The 24,677-nt window shown below is 50.6% G+C and overlaps 1 protein-coding gene across 2 annotated transcripts in view; it reads right to left on the bottom strand.

Moving 5' to 3' along the window:
• Positions 1 to 4,150: 4,150 nt before the first annotated feature.
• The window catches only part of CEP112 (centrosomal protein 112), a 468,287-nt gene continuing 447,760 nt past the window's right edge, over positions 4,151 to 24,677 (bottom strand). For both annotated transcript variants that reach the window (XM_056127155.1, XM_056127154.1), the window contains 2 exons: positions 8,336 to 8,437; positions 4,151 to 4,219 (listed from right to left, as the gene is read on the bottom strand). In XM_056127155.1, the coding sequence (XP_055983130.1) occupies positions 4,151 to 4,219; positions 8,336 to 8,437 (171 nt within the window). The remainder of the gene's footprint in view (positions 4,220 to 8,335; positions 8,438 to 24,677) is intronic.

The following is a 24,677-nucleotide window of genomic DNA, read 5'->3' as shown; positions in this document are numbered from 1 at the left end:
ACGTGGTCCCCGTCACTCGTGGACCCGGCTCCCCGGCCCTATCTACAGAGCCTGAGACTTTAGCGTTTCCTCCCAGACACCCATGACACGCTTTGGAAGGGAAACCGGGTCTGAGTAATGCCAAAGTAATGCCTCGAGTGTGTCGTGTCCTAACCTTGGATAGAAGGAAGACGAGACTGGCAGGTGGGACTCCCCAGGACCCACGAAGACGCACTCACGGAAGACGGAGCTCCGGGAGCAGGAGTTCCGACTCCCGGCTGCTTTTCACGGTCTATGTAAACGGCCGGAAAACTGATGGTTGTCACCTGGGCCATTCCCATCTGAGCACACCACAAGCATCTGAGCATTGCCACCTTGGTGGGAGTTTGCAAGGAAAACCTGATCTTTCGGGTGGTCCGAGATGGACTTCCTGCCTCAGAGACTGAGGTCCTTGGAGGAGGTGGCTGGGCCGAAAGCCTGGGGACCTGAATGCCACCTGCTTGGCTGGCCCTGGCTGCTGCAGGAGTGGCTGGAAGGAAATCTGTTACTTTCTTCTCATCCCTGGGTTCCAGTTACAGTCCCCCAATCCCCTCACTACACACACACACACACACACACACACACACCCCAAAGAGGGCCATTAATCCCCAGGCAGCGAACAACAGAGATGGGCGTGGGAAAGAGACAAGAATTTGGAAAAAGTATAAATAAATGTTTCCAGTAAACCACATGCCCAGGGCCCCGCCCACGGCCCCCGCTCTCTGGTGAGTGTCTAGGGGAGCTGGTACCCGCTGCCCTGCAGTTAGGGGATGCTGTGTATCTTGCCCCCCCCCCCAGGGACAATTTCCCCAGCACACGGGTGGGGGGGTTGGGGGGGACTTATCACCAGAGCAGCTTCGGGCATGTGGATGAGGCCTGGAATTTGCCTCACAGGAGCAAGGTCTGGCTCCCACCCCAGGGCAAGGGACCAGTCAAAGTGCCTTAGCCACCACTTGCCTCTGAAACTCCCCTACAGGCATTTTGCGGGGGGGGGGGGGGGGGTTGGGGAGGGCAGAAAGGAGGAGGGTGAGATAATTCAAGGGGGGGTGACTGAGCTGCTCAGGATCTATTCCTGTTTCTGTGCTCGAGTGACCCCTGGGAAGGGCACTTGCTTTGCAAGGGTTTGATCCCCGGCATTCCATCCCTGAGCACCTCCAGGAATGATTCCTGAGTGCAGAGCCAGGAGTAAGCCCTGAGCATCGACAAGTATGACCCCCCCCACCCTCCCCCCAAAAAACGACTCCTTGGGGTTGCAGCCACAGTACAGCAGGGAGGGTGCTTGCCTTGCCTGTGGCCGACCTGGGTTCGATCCCCACCCCTTGGGGCCAGAGAGATGGTACAGCAGGTCAGGCATTTGCCTTGCATACAGCCAATCCGGGTTTGATTCCCAGGCCCCCACAGGGTCCCTACAGGAGTGATTTTTGAGTGCAGGACCAGGAGCAAACCCTGAGCACCTGCAGGTGTGGCCCAAACAAAACCCAAACTAAGCAAACGAGAAATGGTTCCTGGCGGCGTCTGGGGGAGCATCAGATGCAGTGCAGCGGGTTTGAACAGGGGTGGGTAGGATGCAAGACAAGCACTTTACCCCCGTCTTCTCTCTCTGACCCCTCCCCGCCCCCCCCCCCCCCGCCAGGCTTTCTGAAGGAGTGTCAAGTGATCACATAATTAAAACCACCACCATACAAAGAGAGACCAGAGACAGAGGAAAGCACTATAAAACCAGCCACTACACACAATTCTCACACTTCCTGCCTCTGGAGTCCCAGAATCAGATCTGCGATCAAAGTGACAAGTCTGTGGACTAGTGTCTGGTGACCCAGTGACCCTTTCAGTAAATGCCCTACGTATGGATTTCATCTTTGACCTGACATTCGGATGACTGCCCCCATTGCCCATTGTACACTCATCCACGTTGCTAGTATTTTCTAGGGCAGGTGACCACATCCATGCCATACATTTTTAGTCAACGAGGTGCTAAATAAAACGTAGAAATAAAAACGGTTAAGTACACAATGACATTTTAATAATGTGAACACAAAAACAACACAAACTTGTTCCAATCGGTGACACGATACTACAAACGTGATTTTGAGCATCTGCGAACCCATCAAATTTCTCCGCGGAAGCAGGAACAAGGCCATAAAAAAAAAGATTGAGTTCCTTTCCCCTGAGAGAGAACCGTTTCTCAGCACACACTCAGATGCACACAAAATGGAAATCAGAAATAAAGGGATATGTTGTTGTTTTTCTTTTTTTTTTTTTATAGATAACTTAGGCCGACACAAATCAAGCTACCCCACTGGTGTCTGACTGATGCGTGTTTGTTTTTTTTTATGATCCTCATTACATCTGTGTAAGGAAATGCCACTGATCTCACAATTCACAGCACCCACGTCTTCAAACCTGTGGGAAGAAGAAGGCCACGGGGCAGGCAGCCGCTGTCAGCATCCGCTATCCGGGCTTGTGTTTCTCCTCGAGTCTCTGTGCAGTTATCTGGGGACCAACAAACTCAATTTGTAAGTCTACAACTGTACCTCATGGTGTTTCACTAATAAAAATTAAAAAAAAAGAATAAACCGATTTAAAAGTTAAAAAAAAAAAACAAGCTCAGTGACTATCTCTGGAGGCCTGGTGGGCTCATGGGCACTCCCCTCTGTTTCATAGGGGGTGGGGAATCGGAAAGGGTGTTTGGGGTGGCAGATGTCAATGGGACACCTTAGTCAGGGTTCAGGTCCTAGCTGGGCCAAGCCCACTGTCTGTGGAACTTTTAAACTCAAGGCTGAAAATGAAGTTCCATTTGCTTTGCCTGGGGTCAGATCCAGTGGTGCTCTGGGGGCAACTCCTGGCTCTGTGCTCAGGGATCACTGCTGGGGATGCTCAGGGGAACCATATTGTTAAGGTCCGGGAAGGGAATTTCGTTTGCACATTGACCAGACCGGACGCGAGGCTACAAAGGCAAGGCCCCTTTATGGCTCGCTCGAGCTAGGGTCGGAGTCTCATCCAACGCGGTGGAGTCTTGACAAAGACCCTGACTCCGAATTCTGAACAGCTTATATAGGGTTTGGTTACATAACAGCGTGTTTCTAGGAACTGGCAATATGTTTCCAATTCTTGGTCCCTGTCCGTTCCTGTGCCTCCACTCCCTCCACTCGGCCCTTTCTGCTTGGCTGGGCAGCACTGTCAATGGCCCCTACTCTGATAGGCTGTTCCCATGGGGCGGCTTATCTGCCCAGGGTGATATTGTTTTCTGAGAAGTTGGGAATTTCTGATGGGGGAAACCGAGACTTAGGCCTGCTGAGTTTCAGTCTTAAAGTGGAGCCTGCCATGACTCCACTTCAGCCTCACATTGTGTGGTACCGGGGATGGAGCCACGGGGATGGCTGTGGGCAAGGCAAGTGTGTTCCCGCCTGCACGATCCATCGCTCTGGCCCAAGAGCTGTTTCATCTTTTTTTTGGGGGGGGAGGGGGAGGAGGATTTGGGCCACCCCCTGTGGTGCTCCGGGCTTACTCCTAGTTCTATGCTGAGAGCTCACTCCTGGTGCTGCTGGGGGGAACTCTAGGGGTCCAGCATCACAGAATCTGGGTGGGCAGCCCCCCCCCATGGTACTTTCTCTCTGTCCGCCCTTGTTCCATCTGTCTGTGCTAAAGGCGGCAGGGTCGCACCCCTGCAGGACACCGTTAAGAGGGGTAGGGCGGGTGCTGGGGACCCTGACGAGGGCCTCCTGCCTCTGACCTCCAAAAGGACACACATGCCAGGGGCACTGGTGGCCCAGGGAGGAATGCGACACCCTCGAGCTGTTTCCTCTGGGGTCTGCGTCCAGCCTCCAGTTGGTGGACGACAGCAGCTGCAACGGGAGACATAGCATCGCCTCACTGTCTTCCAGGAGGGACTGGGTGTGTCTCCTTCCAATCCTGGTTTGGGGCCTGCAGGGGAGGCCCAAGTTTCCCCTTTTGCTCAGACCATCCTGAGCACTGATTTCCAGGTGGGACTTGTCAGAGACTGATTTAAAAAAAAAAAAAAAGCACCCCCGCCCTCTCCCACCATTCCCTGCACACTGATCCTACATCTGAGTCTTCCCTAAAGCACCTGGCCGCTCGTCTCCGAGGGGGCAGCACATCTTGCCCGGGGGCCTTACCTTCTGCCCTGGTAGGTAGTCAGCTCCTCCTGCAGGATGGACGCTCTCTTCTGAAGGAAGTTCACCTGGAGGAGACACGTGGCGTGAGAAGAAGCTGATGTGGCCTTTGTGGTCATGTGGCTGCCGCAGCCTGGGCAGAGAGTGCTTCCGTTCAGCACCCCTGGGTCCATGGCAGGCCTCTCGGTGCCCCCGTCTTTTTTTTTTTTAATGTAGGAGTACTGCTATTTATTTAGCCACTGATTAGGCTGATTGAATTGTGCATGAACTTCACGCCCCCTTCCGTCTTTGACCCTTGACCCCCAGCATCCCTGCTGAACAGCCCCTTCAGCCAGAGAGACAAGTACAGCAGGTAGGGCACTTGCCTGGCACGCAGCCGACCGGGGTTTGAACCCCAGTGCCTCAGATGGTCCCTGAGCACCTCCAGGAGAGATCCCTGAGCAGTGCCAGGTGTGACCCGGAAGCCCAAAAAAAAAAAAAAAGTTCTGACTCCTCATTCCAGAGCCTTGGAAGTGAGGCGGGTCTCTCCATGTCCACCCCCACCCCTTTCATCCCTCCTATCCCCCTCTCCTTCCCACCCAACTGCCCTGTGGCACGGGCCCTTGCTTGGCCACCTGACTCCCACCTACCATTACCTCACCCCTGCAGAACTCTTCCACTGCTCCCCCTGCACCCTCAGCCAGCTGCCTGCCCCCCTTATCTCTATTCCTGGGCCCTGCTGGAAGTGCTCTGGGCCCTGCTGAAAGTGCTCCTTGCACCGCCTTTTGTGCTTCCTGTCTTGCCCTCCACTCTAAGTGCTCCCAGGCAGGGAGATGTTCACTGGCCACCGCTGCCTCTGTTCTCTCTCTGTGGAAGGATGCAGGGCATGGCTGCACCAGGGACGCCTGCCTTCTGGGGACCTTGGGCCACTGCGCGGTTAACTGGGTGGGGGGGTGCAGATACAGACTATGGTTGCTGTTGGTTATTTTTTTTTCTTTTTGGGTCACACCCAGCGATGCTCAGGGGTTACTCCTGGCTCTGCACTCAGGAATCACTCCTGGCGGTGCTTGGGGGACCATAGGAGATGCCCGGGATTGAACCCGGGTTGGCGGCATGCAAGGCAAATGCCCTACCTGCTGTGCTATTGCTCTGGACCCCAGATACAGACTATGACGGGCTTCTGCAGGGGGACTGACCCAGAGCTCGGGCTGGAGTCAGACTTATCTGGGTTCAAAGCTGGTCCAGGGTACCCAGAAGTCAGTCAGATGGGTGAGGCTGCATCTGGGGAGCAGGGGTGGGGGGTTGGGTGGGGGCGGCAACAGCTCCTCCTTGCCCAGGTTTGCAGGATGGTGGGATGTGACGGAAACTGCCTGGCGTGGTGTCCAGAGGCCAGGGTTCGGGGTGGGGGACCAGGCCCTCTCCTCGGGGATCTTTACAACTGGTTTTGATTGTTTTGCAAGCACAGATTTTTGAATCCTTTTCAAGTTTGTTTTGTTTGGGGCCACATCCGGAGATATGCAGGGTGTACTCCTGGCTCTGTGCTCAGAGAACACTCCTGGTGGGCTCAGGGGACCGTACGGGTTCCAGGGATCGAACCCATGTAGGCCAGGTGCAAGACAAGTGCCTTATCCACTGTAATCTCTCTCCAGTCTGATCTCTGTACTTGCTCTTTTTGTTTTTTTTTTCTTTTCGGGTCACACCTGGCGATGCTCAGGGCTTACTCCTGGCTCTGCACTCAGGAATTACTCCTGGTGGTGCTCGGGGGACCATATGGGATGCTGGGGATCGAGCCCGGGTTGGCTGCATGCAAGGCAAATGCCCTACCCCCTGTGCTATCGCTCCAGCCCCCAAATCTTCCTACTCTTAAAGATATCTGTATGTCAGGCAGAAAATCCCAAGTACCCACGACCAGGTGAAAACAGGTAGATGCGGTCTTCTTTTGCGAGTGGTGGTCTGGATTACACCTGGCTCTGAGTTCAGGGATTCTTCCTGCTGGTGCTCAGAGCCAGGGAGCTAACCAGGGTTGGCCTGCATGCCAGGGACCTGCCTCCCCCCTCTCCCACCACCCCGCCTTTCATCATCTCTCTGGCTCTCTGCTATGTCTTGAACGCAAAGCAAGAGTGAGTGGATCTGATTGCTTGCCAACAGTTTACTCTTGCGTTTTTTTTTTTTTTTGGTCTGCAGTGAAACCATGGCAACGGCTGGTTCCAAAATGCAGTTATGCAAGAGAGCAAGGGCTGGCGGGAGAGGAAATGGAGGGAAGGGGCACACCATCCTGTCCGCAGGGACCCAGCCCAGCAACCCACTCTGCCCCCGCCTGGGTTCACAGTAGCCCAGAGCTCCCAGACCAGGGGACACTGGGTCACTCCTGCAGATGCAAACCTCACGCGGGTTCAGCGACTCTCCTCTGTCCCACTCGGCAATCAGAATGCCAGCCGCTTGGAGCAAACACGGCACCTGCTTTCAACCCGACTTCGCTCATGAGCTCTTGGGCCCCGGGATTCCTCCAGGTAGCGACTGCCAACGCCCCGGCCCTCCCTCTCCAGGCCAGTGTCCAGTTTAGGAGGTGGCTTTTATTATGGAATGAGAAGAATGAGAGGAATGGTATAAAACCATAGGTGATAATAGAAGCTGCTTCCTTTCTTTTTCCTTGACCCTTCTCCTTCCCTCTCTCCTCCAGCCCTCCCTCCAAACAAAAATAGCTCCTTTAATTATTATTGTTATTATTAATTTATTTTTGGTTTGTTTCTTTGAAGGGGCCATACTCGGCTGTGCTCAGGGATTTTATTCCTGGCTCCGCGCTCAGGATCCTTCCTGGCGGGGCTCAGGGGACCATACCTGGTCCCAGGGAATCAAACCCAGGTTGCCCACGCCCTATGGGTACCATCACACTGACCCACGAAACCAGACTCCCGTAAAGGTGCCCGGCCTCCCCCAGGAGAGCCCCTTCTGATGCTGACAATCTCCCACATGAAAGGAGGCAACCCGGAAAATCTGACTTAGCCTCTAGGAGCAATAGCAAGTGAGAATCTCAGTCTTCAGAGGGGAGACTCTTTATTGCAGGGAACGTGAAAGGGACGAGTCCAAGTCGCTCCACATTCCATCTGGCCCGTGGTCAGTCACGCTTGTGGGCGGGATCAAGCTCCACCACTTGCTTTCTCTGCAAAGGCACTTGCTGAGTGCCCACTATGGAACAGACACGGAGAGCAAAGAACTCTCTCTCCAGGAGATTTGCAGGAAAAAAAGGCATGTTTTAAATTTCAAAGTGTATTACAAATGGGACTACGAGGAGCTTTCTCAAGCCTGAGTTCAAACACTGTCTAAAAAATAAGCAACGGTATAAAAAAAATACATGTTGCGACACATAAAAGGTATTTTAAGATGTAAGCAGAGCAAAAACTAAGCAGGGAGTTTTAAAGAAGCAGTCATCTAAATTTTGTTATTAAGACTATATATATATATATATAATATATGTATATATTTAGTTTAGGGACTCTACTCAATGGTGCTAAGAGGCTGCTCCTAGCTCTGTGCTCAGTGGTATACCCTCTGGCAGTGTTCAAGGGACCATATGTGGTGACTGGGATTCAAACCAGGGTCAGAGAGATGTAAAGGAAGCGTCACTGTCCCGTCTCTACAGCCCCAAGAAATATCTACCTTTAAATCAACCTTTTCTCTCCATTCATGAACAATACTAAGAACTGTCCATTTCAGTGAAGTATATGTACCCTAATTGTTTGCGGAGCCATCTGTCATTCTACCTGGACTTTAACGTGCGTCTTAGAATCTCTAAGAGCTCTCGAAAGTCCACCAGAGAGAAAGAGTTGTGAGTTAAGCTCCTGTCACCTCCTTGGCTCAGCCCCTCTGCACCAGCCTAGGGACACAGCTGGGGGTGGGCAGCCCAGGTCAAAGTGGGAGGCTGGAAGGGATGGTGCACTGGAAATACATTCAGCGGGTTACTGCCAATCTTCTCCATTCCATGGGTGTTTTTCAGAGACTCTTAAGATGAGTTATTGTATTTGGAAGGAAAAACTGTCTAAAATAATGCCACACTCAGAAATAAATTTGTCCCGCTGAACTGGGACTGGGGAAAGGCCATCACATTAATTTCTGGGAGAAACCTCCAACCAAACTCATAGGCAAGTTTCCTTCCAGAGTCCAGGGGTCATGGAAGCCCCATGGAAAGAAGCTGACCCTGCAATTACCTGGGACTTCAGGGAGGAGATGGTGTCCTCCAGCTCCTGTCTCAGGGAGGCCGGCATCAGCCCCTTGAACTTCGTTTCATACTCTTGTCGTATGTAGGTTATCTGAAGCAAAAGGAGAGAAAAGGAAAGCTTAACTTTTATTGTTTTTATTCTGGAAACAGTGATTTTTGAATGCAAGAACTTTCAGTAAAGTTTCTAGGCAGCACTAGGGCAAGGGGACCGAATTCCGTGTGGTCTGATACTCAGGAATAAAGATGAAGAAAGATGAAGAAAGGAAAACAAAAAGATGAAGGAAGAGGAAATGTGCTTTTTCCCCCCTCTTGCATAACAAATCAAACCTTTGTTTATATTATTATTTTTCTTTTTTAAATAATTTTTTTATTTTATAAAATAGTTCACATTATTTCTTTACATTTGATACTCAAACACCAATTCCACCACCATTATACCTTCCCACCATGGAAATGTGCTTATAAACCTACACAGACAGACAGACCCGAGAAGAAATGATTTCTTCCAAATGAGCACCGGAGCAGTCCTAGGCCCGCCCCTTCTCTCCTTGCCCGCATGTGCTCTGCTAACCCTCTGCCCTTGGACGGGCCGAGGGCCACCATGCAGCTCACGGCCATGCAACACCAGCGCTCTGAGGACAATTCATAGCAAGTCTCTGCGGGGGGTGATGGAAACACTGTGCCTCTGAGCTCCTGACAGGATCCAGACTGCTAATTCATGCCCTGTCTTCTGGCGTCTTCCAACCCTGGAACTGCATAAGAGTCCTTGTCCTCGAGTTTCCCTCTGCTTCCAGGATACAATCAGAGCCGACTCACAGAGGGTCAGGACGAGGCTGGCCGAGGGAAGGCCTGAGACTCAGTTCATTCAGCCTAGGAACATCTACAAGGGAGAGGTTTGTAGACTTCCAGGAAGGCGACAAGTTTTTTTGTAGATCTTGTAAAACTGACAAGGAATGTGGAGATCTTGTCGCATCTACGAGATGGACAGAATCACACGAGGAAGGCAGAGGCGTGTCCGTGGAGGAGGGTGCCCAGGCAGGAGGAAGGAATGTGACTGGGTCTGCCTTGGTGGCTGGTTGCAGCTGTGCCTGCATTCCTCTCCTGGCCGACAGGAATTCAAAAACCATTGCACGTGGGGCTGGAGCGATAGCACAGTGGGGAGGGCGTTTGCCTTGCACGCAGCGAACCTGGGTCCAATTCCCAGCATCCCATAGGGTCCCCCGAGCACCGCCAGGAGTAATTCCTGAGTGCAGGGCCAGGAGTAACCCCTGTGCATCGCCAATGTAAGCCAAAAAGAAAAAACAAAAACAAAAAAAAACCATTTCACACATCCTGTGTGATTGTTACGTCCGCCTTGCAGCCTATGCTATGAGTTATGGGCTGGCCATACCAGGAGCTGGACTCTGGAGGCATGTGCAAAGTGATGGTTCTGTCACAACTCTGGGTCCACTTCCTAGTGCTGTCTGTCGTTCTCCAAGGTTCTGGGGGAGTCTGGTGATCAGCTCATCTTTTTCCAGGTTTGTGTGGCTTTCTCTGCTTGAGTGTCCATGATGTTTTCTTTTTCCCGATTCTTAGCCTCACTAGGATATGCCGTATCTGTTATTCATCATTCTACATAACTTTCCTGAGATGTTGTGGATGCCCCGCCCCCCCTTTTTGATTCTTTGAAGAACATTTCTTCTGTCCAAAGGTTCATACGATTATTAGAGATGTTCATATTATATGCAACTATTTTGTTCTTTTCTTCAGGAACACAGACTCTATGTTGGTTCTGACAATTTTCTCAATTTGCCTATGTTGGTCCTATGGTTGTGGAGATTTTCCACATCACTATTATTACACATTTTTATTTCATTCTGATATCCTCTGGTCTGGTCACTCCATTTCCTTGGCTATTATTATTTTTCTGTTTTTGTTTCTTTGGATAGAATCTCCATCTCTGCAATCTTTTGGTCTGTCAGCCATGATTTCAAAACGCTAACAGATCATGTTTCAACTCTGTCTAATGTTCTATCATTGGTAAATACACAGTCCTTCTTTGTTCTTTTGGACTCCCCCCTGCCTTTTTCCTTGAAAGAAAGAATTATCAAAGAATTTGCAGATAATTAGGCCTTGTGGAGAACTGTTTGTCATCAAGAACTGAAGTTTGTCTGAACCTTCCCCTTATTTCTTGGGTAATTTCTGAATTAACAGGTGTTTTGTTTCCTTTTATATACATTCCTTCTTTCTCTCTTCATCAAGCAAGGATGTTCTCTTATTTAAAATTTTTTTTAACGTGGGGCTTGAGAGATAGAATGGTGGGTAGGGCACTTGCCTTGCACACAACTGACCTAGGTTCAACCTGGCACCCTTGTATATGGTCCCTTGAACCTTGTCAGGAAAGATCCCTGAGCACAGAACCCGAGTTAATCCCTGAGCACCAGGTTTGGCCTCAAAACAAGTTTTTTTTTTTTTTTAAATTTAATTTGGGGCTGGAGCCATAGCACAGCAGGTAGGGTGCTTGCCTTGCACGTGGCCGACCCAGGTTTGATTCTTCTGCCCCTCTCGGAGAACCTAGCAAACTATTGAGAGTATTTCTCCCACATGGCAGAGCCTGGCAAGCTCCTCCTGGCATATTCAATATGCCAAAAACGGTAACAACGAGTCTCACAATGGAGATGTTACTGGTGCCCACTCGAGCAATTTGATGAACAACGGGTAGACAGTGCTACAGTGCCTTTAATTTGATTTGATGGAACCAACACAATGAGTTGCTGAATATTGAGGTAGCTAGCGGGCCTGAGCAGAAAGTTGGAACTCTGATCACGCCAACTCCGAGAGCCCTTTGGTGAAGACTCGCTGTTTCTCTTGCTTGTCTGACTCCACTCTTCACACCTGCTGCCATCAGCTGCAGAAAACTGTGTGAGCAATTTGCTGGGTGATTGCCACTGACCCCTTCCTTCCATCATTTTTTAAATTCAGCAGGGGACATTTCCCAACTTTGAGGATCCAGGCAGGGTGCTCCCTGTCTCCTTCTTCTCCTTTGTTTTTATAGATGGGTGAATCTGAGTCAGGTGAAAAGGAGCTCTTGAAATTCTGAAACAACCTTGCCTAGGAATGAGAGACAATCAGGAATATATTACAATCCTGCACTTTGGAGCCCAAATCTTGAATCTGGGAAAACAAAATCCTCTTTAAAAAATCTGTTTTGGGGTCGCACTCAGCTGTGCTCAGGGTTTACTTCAGGCTCTGTGCTCAGGGATCACTCCTGGCAGGGTTGGGGCGACCCACCGTTCTCCTGGTTCTGAGAACGGAATCAGGGTTAGTGGTGTGCAAGGCAAGTACCTTCTCACTGTACCATCTCTCGGGCCTTCCTGTTACTGTAAAAAAAAGAAGCCGTGGAAAACTTGAACCAATCTCTTTTGCACTCCGTGTGAGGTCATGTTACTAGTTAACCTTAGTAGCTCTATTTAAATGTTCGCAAACATTTACCAAGCACTTTTCATGCACCAGGTAATATTCTACGTGTGTGTTAAATGTTTGATCCTTCTGACAACCTGTTGAGGTGAGCCCTGATTTGATCTCTAGCAAATTCTCAAGCACATGTTCTAGCCGCCCTGTTCTGCTGCCACTTGGATAATCGTTCCAAATGCAGAGCTGATTCCTCCCAGCAGGAGAATGATCTCACCGGAACCAACCAGTTGGAGCACGTACATGACCCTCGGGTGGGGAGGGGGAGATGGGTGGGGAAGGGGAAATGGGATGGACAGCTATGACTGATCTTTTAGAAATCCACCGAGTTATTGCTCTTTTGAAAAATCACCTCTTTTTGTTTGTGGGGAGGAGGCATGCTCAGCGGTGCTCCGGAGTTACTCTTGACTTTGTACTCAGAAATTACTCCTGGTGGTGCTCAGGGGACCATAGAGGATGCCAGGGATCGAATCCTGGCTGGCTGTGTGCAAGGCAAATGCCCTACCCGCTGTACTATTACTCCGGCCTAAAATCACCCATTTTAGCAATGCCATACTTAATTTCAGTGTGGTAGAGTTCTCCATACTTTCTCATAGGTTTACAGTTTAAATTTTATATTCGTTTATAAGACAAATTAAAGAATCAATGTAAAGGCAATGCATAGAATCATCTGAATGATGTTGACTAATAGCACATATAAGTACACAGTTTATTAAAATTAATTTTTTTTGCCATACCTTGTGGTGCTCAGGGTTTATTTCTGGCTCTATGCTCAGAGATCATTCCTGGTGAGCTTGGAGGTGTTGGCAATCAAACCCGGTTTGGCCGTGTGTAAAGCGAGTGCTCTACCCACTGCACCATCTCTCCAGTCCCTGAGTTAGCATTTTGTAATGACAATACTCAACGTGCAATGGAGAAGCAGCAGTGTGTGTTTTTGAGTGGATTCTTTATTGGGTTCCTGAAAATGGTTGGGGCGCACAGGGATTTCCCCCAGACTCCTGCTGGTGGCTGGGCTCACAGAGAGGAAACCGTTCTACATGCTGAGTGATTTAAGGGAAGGGTATCAGTCCAAAACTCTCCAGCTGGGTATCAAGAGGTAGTACAGTGGGAGAAAGTACTTGCCTCATATGCAAGGTAATGGGGTTCGGTTCCTGGTACCCCATATGGTCCGCTGAGACCCACTAGGAGTGATCCCTGAGCATAGAGCCAGGAAAAAGCCTGAGCACAGCCGGATGTAGCCCAAACAAACACAGCCCCCCTCCCCCAACCCCTGACTATCCATCTGAACTTCCACTGACTGGAAGTATAGGGGTAGGTTAGGGAAGATGTGAGACTGGTTCTAATCTGGCTGGATTCTTTTCTTTTTTATTTATTGAAGCACTGTGAGATACAGTTACAAACTTTCATGATTATGTTTCAGTAATACAATGATAGAGCACCCATCCCTCCACCAGTGCCCATTCTCCACCACCATTATTCCTGGTATCCCTCCCGCAACCCCCGCCCCATCCAACCCCCTGCCTCTGTGGTAGGTACAATTCTTATTACTCTCTCTCTGTACTTTTGAACATCATGGTTTCTGATACAGATGCTGAGAGGCCATCATGGAGAGGCCATCATGTTTGGTCCTTAGTTTACTTTCAGCACATATCTCCCGTCCTGAGCGAGCCCTCCAACCATCACTTAACTTAGTGGTCCCTTCTCCATCCCAACTGCCTTTTCCCCCAGCACATGAGGCTGGCTTCCAAACCATGAAGCTATTCTCCTGGCTCTTATCACTGCTGTCCCAGGGTGTCCGTCTTATATTATGTTACTTTATATTCCACAGATGAATGCAGTCCTTCTATGTCTGTCCCTCTCTTTCTGACTCATTTCACTTAGCATGATACTTCCCATGACCGTCCACTTATATGCAAATTTCATGATTTCATCTTTGGATTCGTTTCTTAAGAGATCTGTGACCCTGGGCCTGGAAGGGCCAAAACAAACAAACAAACAAACAAACACACACACACACACACACACACACACACAATAGGACCTGGCCTGCAAGAACTAACACAATGACTCTTTTTAGAAAGTTGGGCTGCCCCCTGCAGAAGACTGTGTGCTGTACGAGGCAGGCCCTGCGCTTGGTGTGTTGATCCTTGAGGCCCCAGCCTGCTGCCTGGCATATGGGGGATGGGGGGTTCCCAATCAATCTTTGCTGGGTGAATGAGTTGAACGCAAACCTCTGCGCACCCCGTGTGGTGTGAAGCCAGGCTTTGTCTTAAGATGAGAGGATCTTCAGAAAGCCCCGAGTAAACTCATCACAAAACCCTCCCCACGGCGCTGCCAGCCGGCCTTAATCAGCACCAGGGCTGTGAATAAGCAGGCAGCTTCAAAGCTGAGAAAATCGGAGGTAAACACCAGGGCGCACGGGGCCGCTGAGATCAAAAGTGATCTTATCCCGGCTCAGCGCTCGCTTGGACATTTCTTCCCCCTGACTCACTAGCGGACTTTTTCCCAGGGTGGGGATGTGGAATGACTCACACACTCCTTCCTCTCTCTCTCTCTCTCTCTTTCTCTCTCTCTCTCTCTCTCCCTCTCTCCCCACCTTCTCTCTCTCCTCTCTTTCCTCTCTCTCCCTCTCTCTCTCCCACCTTCTCTACCTCTCCTCTCTCCCTCTCTCTTCCTCTCTCTTCTTCTCCCCTCTCTCCTTCTCATCCCCTCTTTTCTCTCTCCCCCTCTCTCCCTCTCTCTTCCACCTTCTCTATCTATCCTCTCTCCTTCTCTCTCCTCTCTCTCCCACCTTCTCTCTCTCCTCTCTCTTCCCCCCTCTTTCCCTCTCTCTCCCACCTTCTCTCTCCTCTCTCCCTCTCTCTCCTCTCTCCTTCACCCTCTTCCCCCCTCCCCTCTTTCTTTTTTATTTCCCCAAAATAAATCTCAGTTCCTTTCACCCTGGAATAGACAAGCTTTGTTTCTATGTATGACCCTTTTCTTTCTAATGTTGTTCCTGATATTTAACTATAAACACCCTCTATCCTACCATGAAGGGCAGCCCAGGTCCTAAGAGGAAAGGGATTGATGCACACCTTTGCCTGGGTCCTAAGAGGGCTGTGGTTGATGCACATCTTTGGCCAGGTCTTAAAGGACTGGGCTTGGTGCATACCTCTGATTGGAACACACCTTTACCCAGGTCCTAAAAGGACTGTGACTAGTGCATACCCTTGCCCAGGTCCCAAAAGGACTGTGATTGGTGCACACCTTTAGAAGGAAGTGGTGTGGACACCCCAAAGCCACCACCTGGCTTCACAGATAATATCGGAAGAGACGCCATGCCGATGAAACTCACGCCTAGCAGGTTTTGGGGCTGAAAACTTTGGGCACCCACTGGAGGGGGTTGAGCCGAGTCCTTGCAGTCACACCCACACCCCACAGCCGCCACCATAGAAAGCGCCCAGCTTCACGGCTGATCTCTTATGCCAAGCCGGAAGAAGTACCAGGGATACTGGTCCTCAGCATGAAAACTCTGGGGCCTTCTCAGGGTAGAGCTGGGCAGCCTCCCCCTGTACCCCCTCTGCATTCCTCCCTACCCCCCACCCCCATACTGCTGGAAGCTCCAGCAGCCATGTCCAGATCACACAGCTGCCACCAAGTAAATGGTTCAGTTTTACAACTAGTCTTGAAAGAGATGCCAAGTCAATGAAACCCAAGGGTATGTACAGGGCCAAGTGACACCTCCAAACTATACTATGCTGTATTAATGCCCGGTCTCCTTCCCTGCCACGCCGATCATCAGGGTCCCACAGAAAAGCATGTTTCCTTTTTCTGATGGAATTCTTAATTTTTTAAAAAATATAATTTACAAATCCATTGTATTTTTAAAATTTTTTTTAAATTGAATCACTGAAAGACACCCTTACAAAGCTGTTCTTGATTGGATTTCACTCATAAAGCGTTCCAACACCCACCCATCCACTAGTACATTCCCCAGCACCAGTGTCCCCAGGTCCCCAGGTTCCTGCCTGTGGTTCCCTCCTGTCACCCCTGCCTGCCTCTATGGCAGGCGCTTTTCTTCTCTCTGTCTCTGTCTCTGTCTCTCTCTCTCCAGGTATTATGACTTGCAATATTGATACTGAAAGGTTATCAAGGATGTCCCTTTACCTACTTTTAACACTCAGTTCTTGTCCAGCGTGATCATTCCCAAGTATTATTGTCAGACTGGTCTCTTCTCTCTTACCTACCTTCAGTCCCCTCATACACTTGTGGTTAGATCACTGTATCACTGTCATCCCTTTGTTCATCAATTTACTCGAGCAGGTGCCAGTAATGTCTCCATTCTCCCCAGACCTGAGATTTTAGCAGCCTCTCTTACTTTTCTTTCCCAAACGCTAACATATTGGAGGCTCTTTCAGGGTCAGGGGAATGAGACCCGTTATTGTTACTGTTTTTGGCATATCGAATATGCCATGGGGAGCTTGCCAGACTCTGCCATGTGGGTGGGATACTCTCGGTAGCTTGCCAGGAACTCCGAGGTATGTATGTATATGTGTGTGTATGTGTGTGTGTGTAGTGTGTATATATATATTTCCCTCTATGATTTGTTGCCTACTGTCTGAACGTCATCAAATATGGTGTGGTAATTATGGAAAATGGGTAGGGAGTGTCTTATGATGTGTCCAGGAATATGTTCACTCATATGTAAGTGAACATATGAGTGGTTAGAAGACTGATATCCATGTCCAGGGCAAACAGGTTAGGAGTTCCGACAGAATTCTCGATTGCTGCTCTTGCTTTCCGCGCAGTGACGGGGCTGTGAGAAGCGTATTTTGGTGCAGCCTGGGCACGTGTGAGCTAAGCCCTCCATAGCCGTTCTACCCCCTCGCTTGATCTGGAACGTGTACTTAAAACTGGAGTTGGCAGCACAAAGTCTGAGATTTGGGGGATAAAGATACTGTTTTATCTTGCTTTATGCTAACTTTCTCTTCGATCCCCATCCTCCCGCTTTGAGAAAATCTCTTTCTTAAGGATTTTCTTTGAGAGCATCTCTCCCCCCCGCCCCCCTAAAGCTTTTTCTCTGAGAAAAATTCATCTTGCTTCCTCCTGGCCTTTGGAAGATTTAAGACCCACAGGTGGGGTGGCCTGAGTCCAGCACTGAAGGAGGTACCGTGATCTCTGCCCTGTGCGGTGGCTGTGGAGACGGGGTGGGGGGGGGGTTGATCTGTAAACTCGGGTGAATTGCTACTTTTGATGTCTCCAGCTGAGGAAGGAGCCGATGGGAAGGGAGTTTTCCAAAAATCCCTCTGAGATTTGTTTGAACTGAATCTCTGGGTGGGCTCAGCTACACTTCCGGATCACGTGAGTTGGGCGGTAAGAAGGGGGCAGGAGCCCAAGGGTTAGGGGCTGGGGATTGGCCTTGGGGCAGATGCAGACCACGGAAGATTCTGGAACAACCTTCTGAACTGATACAATGCCAAGCCAATGGGATGGTAGAACTGGGTGTGTTAGTCCATCCCTGCCAAAATCAGGGCTGCTTTAAGATAGACTGCACTCCTCCTTTCTACCATCCTGTACCCCAAAACTGGAGGCATACATTTTTGGGTACTCATTTCTCTCTCTCATTTTTTCAAAAATGTTTTTATTTTTATGAGGCTGGAGAGAGTACAGCGGGTAGGGGGTTTTCCTTGCATGCTGCTGACCCAGGTTCAATCCTTGGCATCCCAGATGGTCCCCTGAGCACTGCCAGGAGTGATTCCTAAGTGCAGAGCCAGGAGCAACCCCTGAGCATCGTTGGGTCTGACCCTTCCAAACCAATGAAATAATTACAAAACATTTTTTTTTTCTTGGCTGTGCTCAAACCCATACCCGCCACTTTCCCACAGGGCCCTGGGCCTCTGCTTTACACTCACTGGCCAGCTATGCACCCAGCGGCCTGTGCCCAGCAGCTGCACACTGCTGGATTGGCCTTCTGCTGTCGACCCAAACCGAAATGCCCTCAGGACACAGGTTGGAGGCAGCTTCCTGAGCCCAGCTCAAAGGCCCAGCCCTGGCCTCTCGCCTGCCCAGTGGCAGCTCCCGGCTAAGAGAGAGCTGGGGGCCAGGGAAAGGGGAGTCCAGGACTTCAGCGGGGTGTTGGTGGAAAGGCACCCTCTCCCGCTGCAGAATGGACCCCAGAGACCCAGGTCCAGGAACTACCAGTCATTCGTGCAGACATGAAGGACAAATCACCGAGAATGGGTCAAAACGAGGGACAAGTATGAAAATGGAAAGAGAAGAAAGAGCTGTCCGCTTTGGTCATAATTCAGCCCCCACAGTGAAGCCTATATCCCTTCTCAATTACATGACCCCCAACTTTTGACTGTTTGAACCAGTCTGAATTTCAATCATCTAACGGACCTTGAATGGCATCTAAGAGACCCTGCCAATGGCTCTGGGTCAGCATCCTAGGAGCTGCTGACCCAATCCACCAGCCCGCGGGGGAGTGGCGGGCACAACTCACATGAACAATTCGCAGAGCAGACCGGCTACCTGGACACTGGCCCAGGCACCCACCCTGGGTGGCAACCCCCCTCTCTAGCCACTCTGCTTCCTGCCTGCCACATCCCAGCCACGGTCATGCAGTCACGGACTTCCAAGCACACAGGCTCTCTCGGGCCTCTGCTTGTCGGCCCCACCTAGCTTCCACGCACTAATAATACCTTAAACTGCTGGCCCTTTTGGGGCCAGACCCCAGCCTGGGGTACCTCGACCCCCTGCTTCCTTCTTCCAAACATGATGCTGTTGAGGAGAGGAAGTAAGAGCCACAATATGTGCCTACACATGCAAACCCACTCTCTCTCTCTCTCTCTCTCTCTCTCTCTCTCTCTCTCTCTCTCTCACACACACACACACACACACACAATTTTGAGAGGTTTGAATGCAAATACATGTTCTCTGAGCTCAAAGAACCTTCTCGATAGAGCTTCATCCTATAGCCTGTATGGAGGCAGGCCCGGCCCCAGCCCTGGAAGCAGCGGCACAGTGACTGGTGGAATACTGGAGCACTTGGGAAACCAACAGTCAAAAGCTTTTGACCGAGACAAAGGATTCCGCCATTGGCCTGTGTGATGCGATGGACACAGGCACTCAGAGCAAGAAAGGCCAAGATCAAGGTATAAATCCATAAAGTAAGTACGTGGAAGTGATTAAAAGGGAAAGCCACTTTGCAGCAAACATTGCCCAATCTCCACAAAATATAACCAAAGAGCTTTCAAGAGGAATGACACAACAATAGTTGCCACCCCCCGCCCTCCCGCCCCCGAGCCTGGCAAGGAATAGTCAAGGTAATCTGGGTTCTTTGTACTTTCTTCCCCCTTCATTTCGGCTTTTATATGAATGAAACGTGATGAGTAATTCCTTCTCTCTGGATCCTTTAGGATATTATTTAAGCACTGGCATCTGGTCCAAAGGAAATTTAATGCTAAGTCAGAGGAGTGTTTGGAAAATAGTTTACATCTGGCTCTGTACCCACACCCGTCCTGGGAGGACCTAGTGGGAGTTGACACGGGCTGACCCACTGCTGGGTCTCGGCCGACTCCATTTCCTAATGCAGAGATTGCTGCTACCTTCTCTGGAGCAATGCAGTGACCCCCCCAACCCCCAGGCCGCATCTGAAGTCAAGGACCAGGACTGACCCACCAAGCCTGCATGCATGTAAGATCTGATCTGAGAGCATCCCAATCCCTGAATCTGGAAGGCAGGTGGCTGAACAAGCTTGGGAAAACCAACAGGGGTTGAAGAGCAGAAGCACGGGAAATGAGAAGGTGCAGAGGCCGCCAGGGCAATGAGTAGCGGGGAGTGGAGGGTGGTTTTTGAGCCCACATCTCTTCTATGACGGACCAGGACTACAGACCCTTCCCTCAGGTATTAGAAAGAAACCCCCCACCCAAGTCAGCTGAACCCAAATACTGCACCCACAAAACCAACCACTAACAACAAATACCCCAACTCCCCACCTGTCCATTCTCTTTCCCTTCAGCCTCTAGACATCAGATTCAGGGGCTGAGTCCTAGAGACAGCCCCTCCCCCCCCAACTCTCCACAACGCCACCCAGAAACAGTCTCCTGGAGATGCGATGCTAGCAGTGCTCACTTGGATCTTCTTCGCTAAGAAACACGCTTAGCGTTCATTGATTTTAGGTAGTTATATTTTAGGTCATCGATGTTTTGTTAAACAAAAACGGAAGTTGGTTTAAGATGGTCTCAAACTTGGGGACGGCAAGGGAAAACGTCATGTGTGGAACCTGCAAGCCCCGGAGTATGGCTGCCAGCTTCCCACCCCGCCCTGCACCTGGCCCCGCACCCCAAGATCTGTCCCAGAGGCTCCTCTTGCCTTTCAGAGGGTAGCAAAGCCAGGAGCCTTTTTTCCCTTTTGGGTGGTGTTTTTGGGGCCACACCTGGTGGTGCTCAGGACTTACGCCTGGCTCTGTGCTCAGGGATGACTCCTGGCGGGGCTTGGGGGATCATGTGGGATGCTGGGGACCCATCATGGATCAACTGTGAGCGAAATAAGGGGTTATCCTTGCTGGCCTGTCTCTCAGGCCCATGGGAGCCCTTTCCTGGGGGAAGCTGCTTCATCTCTTGTCCCTAAGAGATGGTGACAGAGCCAGCTTCTACTTTTCAGCTTGACAAACAGCTCCCACAAACATGGAGACCATCAAAGCTCCTGCTGGGGCTCCACTCTGCCCCCAGTGCTGCTCGGGGTGCTCCGCCCACCAGGGAGGGTGAATCATGCATGACACAGTGTGCATCAGGTCAGGGACATGTGGTTCCCCTCCAACACACACACACACGTGTGCATATGCACACACACACATGCACACACATACGCACACACATGCATATGCATGCACGTACACATGCGCACACACGCATGCATGCATGCACGCACACACGCACGCACGCGCCCACACACACACACACACACACACACACACACACACACATGCCCTCAGACCCTGCGAGCCTGTCAGTGCCGTTGTTTTCATAGCTGCTACTGGACTCCAGGATCTGCCACCTGTGTGGGGCCAAGTCCTAAGGTCTACAGAACTCATTAGCACAAGGTCAGAGGAAGCCAGAGCCTCCCAAGGCTTTTGAGAAGACACATTCCTGGAGTTAGAAAAGCTAAAAGAGGAACACCGATTCATGATAAAAAACCCTCAGTGAAAGAGGGGTGAAAGGAACCTTCCTCAAGATAGTAACAGCGATCTATAAAAAGCCCAGAGCCGGTATCATCCTTAAAAAAAATATTTTTTGGCTTTTTGGGTCACACCTGGCAATGCTCAGGGCTTACTCCTGGCTCTGTACTCAGGAATTACTCACTGTGGTGCTGGGGGACCATATGGGATGCCAGGAATCGAACCCAGGATTGGCCGCACACAAGGGAAAAGCCCTACCCACTCTGACCCCACTAGTATTATTCTTAATGGTGAAAAACTGAAAGCATTCCCGCTGAGATCAGACATTAGGCAAGGGTGTTCACTGTCTCTGCTCTTATTCAACATTGTATTAGGAGTCATAGCAACTTCAGTCAGGCAAGAAAAGGAAATCTAAGGGATCGCAATTAGAAAAGGGGATGTCAAATTATCCCTGTTTGCAGATGACATGATGACATACATGATGAGGTACCTGAAGAGTCTACACAAAAGCTCCTAGAAACAATAACCAATACAGCAAAGTGGCCGGCTACAAAATCAACACCCAAAAATCAGTTGCATTCATATATGAAAATATTGACTCAGAAGAGAAAGGGATAAAATAATCGATCCCATCTGAAATCGTGTCGAAGTAGTACCAAGGAATCAACTTAACAAAAGAGGTGAGAAGCATATACCATGAAAACTTCAGAACACTTAAGAAATTGAAGCAGATCTTAGGAAATGGAAAAACATTCCATACTCATGGATTAGACAAATTAATAGTCAAAGTGACCAGCCTACCTAAATGACTATGTAGATTGAATGCAATTCCTATCCCAATTCAGACTGACATCCCTCAAGGACTCAGAACAGTTCATTATAAAGTTTGTATGGAATCATGAAAGACCCCCAGATAACCAAAAACATACTGAAAAATAAGAAACTGGGAGGCATCTTGTTACTTAACTTGAAGCTATGCTGTAAAGCCATAATGATCAAAACAGTGTGGTGCTGGAACAAATAAAGACTCCCTGACCAGGAGGTCAGAAGAGAGTATCCAAGTATCCAAGGACAAAGCCCCATATATAAGTCTAGTTATTTTTTTTTCTTTCTGGGTCACACCTGGCGATGCTCAGGGGTTACTTCTGGCTTTGCACTCAGGAATTACTCCTGGCGGTGCTGAGGCGACCATATGGGATGCTGGGAATTGAACCCAGGTCGGCCGCATGCAAGGCAAATGCCCTACCCACTGTGCTATCATTCCAGCCCCAAGTCTAGTTAATTTTTGACAAAGAAGCTGAGAGCATGAAATGGAATAAAGACAGCCTCTTCAACGAATGCTAGGAGAACTGGATCAATACTTGTAAGAAATGAAAGCTGAACCTATATCTCACACCTTACACCAAAGTCAACTCCAAGTGGTTCAAAAACCTTGCAGTCAGGCTGGAATCTGTAATGTCCACTGAAGGGAGAGGGGACGCAGGCCCTCAAGGATAGTTCTGAGGACAAGGAAGGGTCCAACGGGCAGAAGCAGAGGGCAGGGAGCTAATGCAGAGGTCTCTGCTACACAGGGAATGCCCAAGACCAGAAGCCAAGGACAAAGGCTATGGAGGGCATGGTGAGAGCAGGCGGCCAGTGGGTTAGTAACAAGCCAGAGCGGGTGGCCAGGGAGCTCCCGGGGCCAGTGGAGAGCTCAGTGCCCGGCGTCTTCCTTGTAGGCATGAGGCTGCAGGTTCGATCCCTGGCACTGCCCCTGCCCCCCACACCCAGTGCACTCCTGGCATCAGGGCCCTCCCCTGGGGAAACTGAGTCACCTCAAGGCACGCGACCGTGCAAACACCAGTATGTCCCAGCACCCCAAGTAAGAGTGCGTGACCCCAGTGAGCACCAGAAACAAGCATGAACCCCTCCCCCCACCAGGATTCTGGGTCAGGCACCTGTAACCATGAAGGAAGGGGAAGGATTACTCTCCTCTCCCACACAGGGCTGGGGCAGCTGGCCATGACTACATGCCTGGAGATGTTGGCTCAAGGGAGAGCCGCTTCTCTTCCTATTAAACATAACTCCCTTCTCCCTCCAGTGAGGCCTGGAGACTTGGAAGATAATTCAGGCTTGAAAGAGGCCAACTGTTTTGTGTTGTTACAGTCAAAGGAGACTCCAATTATACCCTAATACAGCCGCTGAGATCTGCGCGCGAGATTTCCTAGAGGCGCTTGAGCTCACTCTCTGGGTCCCTTTACTTCCCAGGTACTGTTACGACTCAGCTGGCATTTTTAGGGCTCATCAAGTAAGTTCTCAGGATGTCTAATTGCGTGTGAAAAACACCTTCGCACGCCCAAACGAGGCCACTGGCCCCTGCTTAAGAACACCACGCTCCGAGTGCCAACTTGAAGGTGCAAAGACGTGTAATATTACTTATTGCTTCAGGCTCCCCCATACCCCGTTTCATCCAGTGCTCCTCAGTGCCACAGCACCCACAGCAGTGGGAACCAGCCGCCGCCGCCGGCCTGCCCCACGAAGCGAGCACAAGATGGCAAACTGAGTATTGCGAATCTGCTTTCCAAATTGTGTGGAGTGTTGCTGTCCCTGATCGAGCTGCCAAACGCTTGCTCTGCACAAGGCACAAAGGAGCTCAGGGCAGAGTACCAAGGCCAAGCTCAGCACCCAGTGCTTGCAATCGGAGGATAAACTCCTGTCGCCACCCATTACCCCAGCCCCTACTGTCCGGGCCAGTGCGATAGTACATTGGGGAGGAAGTTTGTCTTGCACATGGCCAAGCGGGGCTCAGTCCCTGGCACCCCAGATGGCTCCCAGCCCAGATGGCTCCCAGCCCAGATGGCTCCCAGCCCAGATGGCTCCCAGCCCCATCACAAGTGACTCCTGAGCACAGAGCACAGAGTAATCCCTGAGCATTGCTGAGTATGACCCCAAAGCTAAAAGCAAACAAACAAAAATCTCAATGACTTCTGGAGCTGGAGTGACAGTCTGCTGGGGAAGGGCACTTGCCTCGTATGTGGCTTACTCGGGTCTCATCCCCAGCACCCTATGCGGTCCCTACAGCCGGGCCAGGAGGGACCCCTGAGTGTAGGGACGAGCAGAAGCCCCGAGCACTGCCAGGTGGGAACCCAAAATCAAACAAAAATGAATATGGGACCCCAAAATCAAACAAAAAAGAATAACCGGCTGCCATCAAGAAGTAGATGGCGCCTGGGCATGACTACCGTCCTGCGTTGCAAATATGCAGGGAGCCGTGAGCCGTGGCTGGGTGGGGCCGGGGCGGGCATTCCTCAGATGGCTGTGCAGAGAGGGGACAGCAAACAGCAAACAGCTGGCGGCGAGGGAAACACCACAAACAGGTGGCCAGGGGGCAGTCCCCGGGCAGCGGCTGGAAGCTGAGGGTCAGACCCCAGGGTGATCCCACAGAAGAGACCCCTTGCTGGGCCTATGAGCTCAGAGTGGAGTGAGTCTGAATACACAGCTGGGGGGATGAGCCTTCTGTCCCCCTCAGTAAGGGGACAGCAGCTTTGAGACTTCAGGTCAGGCCCCAGTGTAGTGCCCAGGATGCCCCAGCCTGGTGTGGCAGGAGGGGCCCAGAAACCATTTTTTTTTTCTTTTTGGGTCACACCTGGCAATTCATGGGGTTACTCCTAACTCTGCCCTCAGGAATTACTCCTGGCGGTGCTCAGGGGACCATATGGGAATCGAACCTGGGTCAGTCACAGGC

Source organism: Sorex fumeus, unplaced genomic scaffold (genome assembly GCF_029834395.1).
Source record: "Sorex fumeus unplaced genomic scaffold, SorFum_2.1 ptg000063l, whole genome shotgun sequence".
Lineage (NCBI taxonomy): Eukaryota > Metazoa > Chordata > Mammalia > Eulipotyphla > Soricidae > Sorex > Sorex fumeus.
This window is presented reverse-complemented; position numbering and strand designations above follow the sequence as displayed.